General features: G+C 35.3%; 1 protein-coding gene and 1 long non-coding RNA gene across 2 annotated transcripts; one reads left to right on the top strand and one right to left on the bottom strand.

Moving 5' to 3' along the window:
- Positions 1–2,623: 2,623 nt before the first annotated feature.
- Positions 2,624–8,027, top strand: LOC122349335. Its single transcript, XR_006251443.1, has 3 exons — positions 2,624–5,879; positions 6,000–6,170; positions 6,467–8,027. It is a non-coding gene; the product is annotated as an uncharacterized LOC122349335 (long non-coding RNA).
- Positions 8,028–8,366: 339 nt separating this feature from the next.
- LOC122349334 (ras-related protein Rab-20-like) lies at positions 8,367–12,689 on the bottom strand. The gene is made up of 2 exons (XM_043245346.1): positions 12,325–12,689; positions 8,367–9,380 (listed from the first exon to the last, which is right to left on the bottom strand). Exons 1-2 carry the CDS (start codon positions 12,512–12,514, stop codon positions 8,830–8,832), a joined length of 741 nt encoding a protein of 246 aa, XP_043101281.1. The 5' UTR covers positions 12,515–12,689; the 3' UTR covers positions 8,367–8,829.
- Between the last annotated feature and the right edge of the window lie 47 nt (positions 12,690–12,736).

The following is a 12,736-nucleotide window of genomic DNA, read 5'->3' as shown; positions in this document are numbered from 1 at the left end:
AAGATTATGGTATACATACAGCATGGCTGATCTTCCTAGGAAAGATTTGAGTCCTTTACACCCCATTCTGCAAAGAGCAGCTGTCTTTAGTTAACACTCGGCCGCACACAAATGCAAACAATCCTATGGATTAAATGCGCTTCGGACAGATAACTGCTGCCGTATTGCATTGTCCTGATATTTTGTTGTGCCTGATGTTGTTTGTTGATCTGATCTGTCAGGTCAAGGGGATTGCGTCACACGGCAGCATGTGTTTTGAGGCATTAGCAGTAGGCGTCTCTAATCTTACACAACAATGAAATAAAGTCTATAAAATCCATTGATCAAAGCTTATCCACACAAATCTACCTATGCAAGACACAGCAGGCCTCTATCTGACAGCGTGGGCTAACATTGTGCCAGGAAAATGGAAATAAATAAATAAATATATATGGTTACACTTTATTTAAAGGTGTCCTTCAGTGTAGTACACTTAAGAGATGAGTAATATTTATTCATTACATGTATTTCCAATATGCTTATAGGGTTAGGTTTGGGGTTTGACTTTGGGTTACTTGCATCTTATTATGCATAATTTATTGTTATTATAAGAACATGTCAAATGTGTAACAATGACACCTTAAAATTACAAACACTACAATTACAAACACCTTTAAAATAGTGGTTTATTGTTAAAGTATTTAAATGAACACATGAGTTTTCAGATGTTTGAGCTGTTTACGAACTTCCATAAAAAAAGAAGCTTGTGGTTTTGCAATCTAAATACATTTTTATTATATATAATATATATTTTTATTTATATTTTAATGTTTTTTTTAACTGATTTCAGGACTTTTTAGAAAACGTATGTTAATTGTTGTCTTATTTAATAACTAAATGTAATCTTTATTTTTAGCCCAGATATCTGACTACTGGTGTAACTGAGAAGAGCAGTTAATTACTAAAACTTTATTCAGTCCACATTACTTATGCTGTGGATATAACAGCAAGGTGATACAATTTTAGTTTTTTGTTTGTTTGTTTTGGTAATAATGATAGTTGTGAACAACTGGTTTGAATAACTGACACTTCTCTGGTATTGATAGTCAATAATCTGAACATTGTCATTTTTAGATAATTGTATTAACTGTAGATTAAAGTCGGCATTAAAACACTGCCTTAAAATATATCATGGACAATAATATTGGCACCCTTTGTAAATATGATCAAATAAGGCTATAAAAAATAATATCTATCTGACCGCTTTCAATTTGTAGCAGTAAATGAGGAGGTATCATATCGCTCACAAGTGAAATATGGAGTACTTCAAGGCTCAATACTAGGGTCGTTACATTTTACACACTATACATGTTACCTCTGGGAGATATTATCAGGAGTCATGGTGTTAGCTTTCACTGCTATGCTGATGATACTCAGCTCTATATTTCAGCGCAGCCTGGTGATACACATCAAACTGAGAATCTAACAAGAATACATAGTGGATATAAAAAGCTGGATGATGAGTAACTTCCTAATGCTAAAACTGAGGTGCTAATTATTGGACCTAAACATATACCCCACATGTAATAATCTAGAACACAGTCTAACACTTGATGGCTGCACTTTTAATTCTTCAACATCATCAACAATTCTTCATTCATCGCTTGATAAACAACCTTCAGCTAGTCCAAAACGCAGCAGCTAGAGTCCTTACTAGAACTAGGAAGTATGATCATATTAGTCCGGTTCTGTCAACACTGCACTGGCTCCCTATCAAACATCGGATAGGTTTTAAAATCTTATTAATTACCTATAAAGCCCTGAATGGTTTAGCTCCTCAGTATTTGAGTGAGCTCTAATCACATTATAGTCCTGCACGTCCGCTGAATGGCATCTACACTAATATTAGTCTTGTTTCTTTCTTATTTTGTTTCTCAGTTCATATCGATCATCAGCACCCAGAGATGACGTTCATCGGAGACCAGAACACCTAGATGAGCCCCATAGACAGATAACCAGAACCAGACACACTCACACTACCTGACACAGCTGTATTTTAAAATTGAACTGGAAGTTAAGTGCTGGACGTCCGGTCAGGGTAGAACTGACCCCAACTGAGTCTGGTTTCTCCCAGGGTTTTTTTTCTCCATTCTGTATGGATGGGGTTTGGTTCCTTTCCGCTGTTGCTTGCTTGTTGGGGGACACTTCATTTCTAGCAATTATTGTCCATTTGATTACAGAGACCGTCTCTGTATTTAATAACAAATTGTTCAATCTCATCATTTTACATCCCTATCATTTTATTCTCCTATTTTATACTGGTCAGTTTTGATACTTTGATACTGCCATGAACCGTGCCTCTGTGGCTCTCTCTCCGACAGCCACCAGAGGGAACCTTCTCCAGAATATTAGTACTCAGAACTACATTTCCCATCATTCCTCCATTCAGCCATGATTACCTGTCCTCATTACAGATACAATCTCTACTATAGAAATAAAAAGCAATATATAAATAAAAGTAATTGATTGATAATCTGCTTTTGAAATCCTTTTGATCTTTTATTAAAAAAATATACAAAATCAAACCTTTCATTGGATAAAAAGAATTTTAAATAGGAGGAAATATCATGAAATAAATATTTTCCCAAATACACTCAAAAAAATATTTTCTCCTAAATTAGTTTTCCCTCCTATTTATATTTCTTTGAAACAGGAAGCAATGACTGGATAATTTCATGTTTATAATCACCCTGTAGTGCTCAAAACTGTAAATATGAATGGTAATATACTTTTACTAATAAAGATATTTTACTAATTAGAATTTCTAGGGATGCAAATACTTGTGTCCAATGTGTTTTTGAGAAAAAAAAAACATTTATTTCATAATGATATTTCCCCCCATTTTAAATTTGTATCATTCAATGAAAGGTTAGATTTTTGTGAATTTTTTAGATTAAAAATCGAAAGGATTAACTGCAGATACAATTTTGGAACCTTCTTTGTAAAATATTCTATTACTGCAACAAATGCTATGTGAAAAACCATTCTGCTGAAAGTTGCTGATGAAGGCTTTGCTTTGCAGAGGAATTATTATTTGTTGTGAATTTATTATTGAAAATGGTAGTTACCATTTTGAATGAAATAAGTTGTTGTTGTTGACAGTGATTTTGCAATAGCTAAATTTATTCTACTACTAGACTCACAAACTCTTGCTCTATGCTTCCTCTACATTAATATTTATAAAGAATAAATAATGAACTTGAACTTAGTTTAGATGTTTGAACTTAGTTTGGGGCAAATATTATATTGATTAATCTGGGCAAAACATCAAACTTCTCATTTACAACAGAAATTTTAGGGTAAATATGTTTTTCAGAAGTTACTTAAAAAGAAAGTTTTATCCTGATATTTCTGACATAATATATGAATATGACACTCAACGCTACTTATTAATTCTCTAATATTCTCTCATATAAGACAAAAGGAGACACTAAATGATCGATTCATGAATGTGGTTCATTAATCTGTGACAAACACAGAGTTATGAAGTTCTCTAACGTCACTATAATTTGGACAAATACCAATGATGCACACCAATAAAGCTCTCTTTATGCAGTTCTAAATAAAAACCACAACGTGCCACAACAGAACAGAATTCCATTGCAATGTGGACGAACATCATCAATTAATAAAGGGCATTTAGCCTGCTAGATGCAACTGGGTTTTGACCATTCAATTGTACAGAAACCCATATATTTTGAAATCTTGATTTTGTCTTTATTATTATTTGTTGCTAGTTAGATCTTTACATCATTGTGACATCATTCAAGGAGCTCATATGTCAATTTACAATATTTACAATGTGTAGAATTGGGCGCGTTCTATTCTGCCTTTGAAATATTTTCCCTCTACAGATGTTTCCTTCTGTAATTGCACACATAATTCCAACAGGCTTTACTCTTGATCCTTTTTCATAGTATAAAGCGACCTCTAATGGTGGAATGCAAATGCAAAATGGTATAATCTAGTTGTCATAAGCATGTTTTCTACACATTTCTATTAGATTTTTGTAAATGTGGCATGAATTGTGCATCTTGACTGGTAATAATGAAGAGAATAGATCAACCCATTATAAACCAGTTCTCTGAAATAGCTCTGAAAAGGTTCTGAAAAAGAAAAACTTTAATGATCCTTCAAATCAATGCAAGGAGATCTATTAATTATTAAATCCTTTTTATTTATTAACACACTTGTCTTTGAGAAAGTAATTTTTTTCCTCAAAAACATGGAATCAAAATTTTCATATTGTCTAATTTTACTGTAATCGGCCCAATGTGTCTGAAATGTGAATTGTTTTTGGAGCGCAAACTTAAAACAAGTGAAAGTGGATTGCAACATGGGCAAGCCAATAAAATTTAAGGGAAAACTAATCACAGCTGATCTAAGGTATAATGTTTTTGTCTACATAGTCAGACAGACTGATGAATCGATTGATTCTCTTTGTAAAATGTATGAAGACCTACTTGTCTTTTTCAAATGTTTCTATTCTAATTTACTCTAGTATTTTGTACAAGGAGAGATCAAACCCGTCAGAGTCCAGCTGTGTGTCCATGAAAAGCAACCAGTCAATAGGCAAGCCAATAAAATTTAAAGGAAGACAAACATTTTTATCCTGAAACAACAGAAATGAATATTTCCAAAGTTTACTTTATCTTTGATGGTCTGGATGAGTGTTGTCTTTCTCTGAATTTACAGATCAATGTGAGGTTGTGATGTAAGTACATCTGCAACAGTGGATGTGCTACTGACAAATCTCATTGCAGGAAATCCGCTGCCCTTTGCTCTCATCTGGATCACTTCTAGACCAGCAGGAGTTGATCTCACCCCCTCTGAGTGTATCCATCGAGTGACAGAGGTACGAGGCTTCAATGACCCACAGAAAGAGAAATACTTCAGAAAGAGACTTCAGTCATCAAGGAGCCTCCACATAATGTTCCACATCCCAGTGTTCCATTGGATCTCAGCCACTGTTCTTGAGGGAATTTTGGGGAAATCATGGAAAGGAAATGTCCCTAAGACTGTTACTCAAATGTACACATACTTCCTGATCCTTCAGATAAACATCAAACATGAGAAGGACTACGAGAAGAAAGTGAAAGATGAAGATCCTCAGGAAACTGACTTTTCAGCAGCTTGTGAAAGGCAGCCTGATCTTTTAATATGAAGACCTGAGAGAGAGTGGCATTGATGTGAGAGAAGCATCCGTGTACTCTGGATTGTGTACACACAGATCTTCAGAGGGAAATTTGGCCTGTCAGAAGATTAGGGGAAGTTCTTCTGCTTTGTTCATCTTAGCATTCAGGAACATAACATAAATGTGTTTGACCATGTCAGCAAACACAATTTCTTCTCTAAGTTCTTAAACTGAATGAAAAATAGTTAATTATCTGACCTACATCATGCAGCTCTGGATGAGGCTTTACAGAGCAAGAATGGACATATGGACCTTTTCCATTTTCTTCTGGGTCTCTCAATGGAGTCTAATCAGACACTTTTACAAGAACTACTGAAACAGACAGGAAGCTGCCCCTACAATAAAAAGGAAATAACTAAGTACATCAAACAGAAGATCAGGGAGAATCCCTCTCCAGAGACATCCATAATCTGTTCCACTGTCTAAATAAACTGGGTGATGATTCACTAATGCAGGAGATCCAGGCTTATCTGACATCTGGAAAAATAAATCAAATTAATCTCTCTTCTTCACAGTGGTCAGCTCTGGTTTTTGTGTTGCTGACATCAGAGCAGAAGATGGAAACATTTGATCTAAAAAATTAATGGGAACAAAAATACAGCAGATGCAGTTCTTCAGAAACTGCTGGCTTTGATCGAAGAATCCAGTAAGTAAAAATATCAACAATCAGCATTACACCAAATATTACTAAATTACATAAGCATTTTGCATAAGCAGTTTTCACATTGTTTTCTTTACCATCTCCAAAACTCATTAATTTATACAGATTGTGTAGGTGTGGTGTCACAGATAAAGTTTGCTGTTCTGGCTTCAGCATTGAGCTCAAAGCCCTCACACGTGAGAAATCTGGATGTGTTGGAAATAAGCTACAAGATGCAGGAGTGAAGCTAATCTCAGATGGACTGATGGATCCTCACTGTAAACTGGAAATACAGAAGTAAGTTTGTATAAATGTATCATCCTACATTTAATCGAAGAAAAGTGAAGTAAAAAGTCAAAAATTATCATGTGAGATAGCTAAAGATGGTGCTGTTTTGATCTTAATTTGTTAAGGTCATTGGATAAAGCATAAAATTACATTTATTATGCTCATATTAAAATAAACACTATCAACCACCCATTTAGAAAAAATAGACTACTTGGTCTGGTTTAAAGTGCAAGTTTATTTCTGATTGTGAAATTTCTGCTGATCTGATATATCCTGACTGACGAGTGTCCATTTGTTCTCTAAAGGCTGAGTGATTATGGTGTCACGGATGAAGGTTGTGCTGCTCTGGCTTCAGGTCTAAGATCAAACCCCTCACACCTGAGAGAACTGAATCTGTCTGGAAATAAACTAAGACATTCAGAATTGAAACTACTCTCTAATGGATTGGAGAACTCTCACTTTAATCTGGATATGCTGTGGTAAATAGTAGTTCTGACAAAAAAGGCTCAGATTAAACATGCCTCACACACACACGAGAGAGTTTTTAGATTTATGGTAGCACTTTATTTTACAATATGTGTACTTCCCTGGTACATACATGGTAAATATCTTGTACCTACCAGCAAATGAGTGGTAACACAAGGTGCCTGAAGTGTTTGTACGTGGTAACAGATAATAAGGTACATGTAAAACATGATGTGCGAAAAGTGCAAAGAGGTACATATTTTGATGAGACTAGGTTGGCTTTAGGTCAGGCATGTTGGCTGGCCAGTCAAGCACAGTAACATCATAGTCATCAACACACTTAGAAGTAGTTTTGGCACTGTGGGCAAGTGGTAAAGTCCTGCTGGAGAAGGAACCTCTCCGTAAAGCTGGTCAGCAGATGAAAGCATAAATTGCTCCAAATTCTGTTAGACGGCTGCATTGAGTTGATAAAATACGAAAACACCAGCAGACATCACAGCATCCCAAATCATCACTGACTTCAGAAATTAGACTTCAAGCTGCTTGTAGTCTGTCTCTCCAATCTTTCTGCAGACTCCAGACCTTGATTTACAAATGAAATGCAAAATGTACTTTTATTTGAAAAGAGGACTTTGGACCACTAAACAACAGTCCACTTCTTTTTCTCCTTAGCCTGGGTAAGATGCTTCTGACATTGTTAAGAAGTGGCTTTGTAGTCCTTTTCCTGAAGAAGTCTGAGCGGATGACCCTTGATTCACTTATTCCAGCTTCCGTCCACTCCCTGTGAAGTTCTCCCAAGCGCTTGCATGGATCAATATATATATATTTTTTTGCTTTAATCAAACAGGGAACATTAATATCCCGACAAAATCTAAGCACTTAATCACATTTATTCATCTACTTTGTAGTAGGATGTATGCAAATTTCACACAATGTTTAAAGACATTTTAAATGTTTATTGTTCATTCTTGCTTGCTGTTATACTTGAGTATGAAAGGAGAAATTATAGATGTAAATTTGACTGGATTACTATTGATATTGCTTATGATTTACATTGATTGAACCAGAGGAAGGACTTCTCCATATTTATTGGTTAAGCAGGTTTCCAGATTTGCTCTTGCTAAAAGCAGAAGCCTTGATTATTATGCTTCATTATTATCACACCATTTTCGAGCACTCCGACTGCTCTTTCATGGTGGATGATGATGCTTTCTCTGACATTTGCAAGTAAACCTTACTATACTAATCTGAACTGGCTGAAACTGAAACTTTCAACTAAACATGCAATAAAAAAAAAATTCATGCCCCTCCCTTCCCCCACTCTGCATGTTTCTGATAAGAATAAACAATGGACTTTAACCTAAAATATAAGATACAGGAAGATAAGAGACATAAGAACAAACAACAAACAAGCATTTGACAAACATCTATAAACTGGCAATTATATTCATTAGCTTGTTGCACGCTGACCTAAAAACTAATATCATATTGAATTACGATGCTATATTTAATGCTACATACTTTTGAAAACCATTATGCAAAATATGTGTTAGAATAATGATTTTATTATGTGGTGTGACATGGGTGTGTGTTACAAATTTAATTCCGACCAAATGTTATATTGATGAATCTGAGCAGGAGCAGAAGAAAAAACATTCTCTTGGAAATGGAAGGGTAAATATATAAGAAGTTGCTCATTTAAATCAGCTGTTAAAACATTTATGGAATTAAATATAAATATAACAGTCAATACTAAATCTTTTATTATTCTCTCTTACAAGCCAAAAGAAAATAATAACAGCGTGAACGGTCTATTCATGAATGACTTCTGTATGTATAAGTGATCATGGGTCATTAAAGATCATATTTTTAAAAAATGTCACAGTATTTTTTTAATCACAGTAAATTCATTAAAATAAAATACATTTTTAAAAAAGTAAAAAAAAAAAGTCAACAATTTGTAGAGTTCAGAAGCCACTCAGTTCAAATTATTTGTGCAAATTTGTGAAAACAAGATTATCTCAAACATAAACAGACACATAAAAACACACACACACACAGACAGAACAGAGATAACCATGTGCACTTGTTCACTGACAATGTACTATATTTACTATGAGAGAACACGGTTCTGAAATGGATTATATAACGGTGCCCATAAATAAAGTCATTCAAAACTCCAGATGCTCTTCAGCAAATATTTTCATGTGCAACAATCCCCTTTGCTCTTCATCCCCTCTTCGTTACAGTCCTCCAAGCACAATACTGGCGACTCACTTTGGGAGCGTTTTTGAATGATGGATGGCAACACCAGATCAAAGAGCGTCTCGAACATAAAATCCACATTAAATCCGGTCTTAGCGCTCGTCTCGAAGCACATCTTTTCGGCCGGTGGGCTGGTGCCCTCTAGTGCCTTGTAGCGAATTATGCGGTTGTACAGCGCTACGGCATCATCCTGACTCACCTGTTTGTGCAAGGGAAAGTCTGGAGGCGTGAGAAAGGACGGAAGGGGAAGCACACCACCCTCTTCTGCGCCGACTTCCTCTAGGGTCGTGGCACGGGCTCGAGGGTCGGTCAGGTCCGATTTGTTGCCCACAATGGCAAATACGCTGTCGCTATTGGCCGAGTCAGTGAGAGAGAGGAAGCGATCTTCAAGCTCTGCGAAGCTTTGCCAGTTCGTGACATCATACGTGAGAATGATGGCTGCAGCGCCCCGACAATACATGGAGCCTAGACCGTGGAACTGCTCCCGGCCTGATGAAAGAAGAAGCACACAAATACAGATATTAAAAACAGCCGACATTTCAAAAGTCTTTTCTGTTCACCAAGGCTCAAATTATTTTGATCAAAAATAATGCAGAACATTATTATGATTTCAAATAACCGTTGTCCATTTTATGTCATTTGTTCATAGACAAAGTTTTCAGCAGCCATTGATTCCATACATGATTCTAATTTGCCGCTCAAGAAATATTTCTTATTACTGTTGAAACCAGTTGCGTTGCTTGTTATTTTTGTGGATTCTTTTTCCAGGATTGTAGAAGAAATAGCAAACAAACAGCTCTTAAAGGAATCTTTACTGTCACTTTTGATTAATTTAAGCAGCAAAAGATTTTTTTTAAGGATCATACATTAATGTTACATTTTGCAATACAATTCAACAATTCACATTATTTTGAGAATATTCCTGTTAGTTTTTCCTGTTAAGTTTTCATTTCAGCTTTATTTTTTGAGAATAAATGCATACAAGTTCATTGTGTTCTGGGGGAAAAAATGCTGTAACTTTAAAGTTGTCATTCAGTGATCTTGCCCCCAATGACCTGACAACCCAAGAACCCCATCTGTCCAATTTCTGACTCTTTCCAATTTTTTTCATTCTTATTTAATCAAGAACATTGAGGCCTATTTATTCATTTAGGACACTTCAATATTCCCATTTTGACCTCATCTCAAGGTCACGACTTCTTCTACACAAGTTTATTGGGTCACTGGTATTTTTTTGAAGGAGTGCATGTTGAGTTCAACTTCTGTTCCTCATAGCTACATCCATGGCTTCAGAAAACCATGCACTTTCATTTCATTGTACGAATGTAACAGTTGTAAAACCAATTCTTCCTTTTTGTGCTTTACAGAACAAAGAAAACCGTTTGTGTATATGCTTAAGGTTGAGTAAATGTTGACAGAACTTCTGCTTTTAAACGCTCCGGGATCCCTGAGAAATGCTTCGTGCCACTACTGATGTCATTTTTGCTTCTACAAAGCATATGTGAAAAATGGGTGGGATATAAAGACAAAAAAAGCTATATGTATATCTAGATATATAGATATTTTGTTATTAAAAATAAGAATAAATCAAATGACGAACAATGAGACCATTTAAATAAAGACACAAATTAAGATACAAACAAATTAAAGATGTTTTTCAGCCACAGTTACCATAAAGGGTAAACATATTTTATTAATATATTTCTAAAGCCTAGACGTTTAAGGTCCTAAACAGCAGTAATAATTTGTTTCTCGGATATAAAATGCCCTTTTTATGATAATACATGGATCTATGACTATAAAATCATACTATATATAAATATATGGGCTGATATTATAACTGTATATATATATAAAACTGTCCCCTCCAAACTGTTTTCCTCTAAGAGTGCTGATGTTCAACTACAGTGATGTTCTATGGAAGAAAATCTAAGACTACTAATGATAGGCATCTTCTCTTGAATCCATTTAAGGCAGTAGCAAACACTTAACTTAAATGTCAGGTTTGACTTGAACAAAATCCCTTTTGAGGAATGACTCAAAGTCTGTTCACATCTTTTTTGTTAGCTCAGAGCGCTCAATAACGTGTCTTTGACCTCCATTATGTATGTTTAATTATATTGTATCATAAAAAAAAAAAAAACTATTTAAAAACCTATTTCCAGTCTGCTCACATTCTCTCTTACCTGCCTTAAAGTCACACACTGTTAAGAGAGGGCCCTTTGTCTGTCTGGAAATGATCACTCGCTCGCATACAGGCTTTCGGTAACAAATCATTTAAATACATTTATTGTTTTCTATGAATAAGTAAGTGGAATGATTTTAACATAATTTGGAAGGCAAAATTCTAGCCTATTATTCAATATGGGTTTTATGACCTTAGTTCAGCTACATTTCCCCTAAAACGTATTAACCACGCATATTTTTTTTCTTATTATTTTGCTAAAAAAAATGCAAACATGTACATCATTCTTGGTCACATATTGTTGTAGCAGTTTGTGCTGAATATTAAAAAAAAAATTACAATGTTGGTCAATAGTATAAGTAGCTACAATAAGCACAAATATCACAAAAATCATATAACAACATAAATTGATATTTAATGCCATTCCTTATATATATATATATATATATATATATATATATATATATATATATATATATATATATATATATATATATATATAAAATCAATGAGATATAGCAACAGCTAAACAATGCAGCCTTGGTCTATGAAACCGAGCCGGTTCTGTCGGGATGTAAAGTCATTACTATCATTACTATCAGCTGAGACAAAAACATGATACCTTCATCGACATGTTTAAATAAGGGCCAGAACACAAAAACATCCTTTAACCTTTAAGATGTCTTAACACCTCAAAAACACAGTTTAAATACATGGATCGAATACAACATTTTTTTCACATTCAGATCTGCTGCTTGCGTTCAGCAAACGTGCTCGAAGACGTGCTTTCTATCAACGACTGCCGATCAACTTTCCACGTTATTGCTGAAACTACCAAGATTGCAAAATCCTGCAAAGAGCGCGAGACAGCTCGCAGTCATTTGTGCAATACGTCACAGTAACCCTTTCCCTTTTTTCCCCACTTTTAGAAACTAGCAAATAAATAAAATTTTTTAAATAAAATTATTTATTCGTTTTTAATTCATTATAATTTATGGCAGCTCACGCTCAATTGAATTTATTAAAACTAATTATTTTCCGTGTCAAATAGGATCAGGGATATATAGGAACTTACGAGACTAGGCATGTCGCTTGATTTCAACATAATCACGTGGAAGAATTTAGTCCCAGTCTAAACATCACGCACTAGATATAACTCTCTCTAGAAACAATAACCATTAAGAAGCCATGCTCCAAACTGCAGAATTGTGCTCGGACCTGTATCAGTCCCAGTGCTGTACTTCTTACCCGCTGTATCCCAAATCGAGATGTTGTAAGGACCCCACTGCTTCAAGAAGAAGGCTCCGCCGATCGTGCTCAGAGTCTCCCTGAAGCTCCTCTCCGTGTACCTGTGCAGCAGGGACGTCTTCCCCACATTCATGTCCCCCAGGATTACCACTTTAGTATCAGGCTTTCTCATTCTCCCAGGAGCAGGCATGGGTTTGAAGTCGAAAACTCGGTGATAAAACGATTATTTCAAAATAGCAGATTTTCAACTCCGCGATCCATAACAAAAGAAGTTCCCTTGGGGTCTTCTTAAAAACGGTCTTTTAAAAGAGCATCAAGTGCTCTGCTCCCACTTGAAGTTCACTTCTAGCAATGACGAAACAGGAAACTCCAAACCAGTGGCACAATGTAAAAAAGTCCCGACTTAAACTCG

Source organism: Puntigrus tetrazona, chromosome 7 (genome assembly GCF_018831695.1).
Source record: "Puntigrus tetrazona isolate hp1 chromosome 7, ASM1883169v1, whole genome shotgun sequence".
Taxonomy (NCBI): domain Eukaryota; kingdom Metazoa; phylum Chordata; class Actinopteri; order Cypriniformes; family Cyprinidae; genus Puntigrus; species Puntigrus tetrazona.
Note: the sequence above shows the minus strand (reverse complement) of the source record. Positions and strands in the feature narration are given on the sequence as shown.

Coding starts and splice junctions, on each gene's coding strand:
- LOC122349334 (XM_043245346.1), bottom strand. CDS start 12,514: ATGCCTGCTCCTGGGAGAATGAGAAAGCCTGATACTAAAGTGGTAATC. Junction 9,381..12,324: donor CTCGATTTGGGATACAGCGG/GTAAGAAGTACA, acceptor TTCTTTCATCAG/GCCGGGAGCAGTTCCACGGT.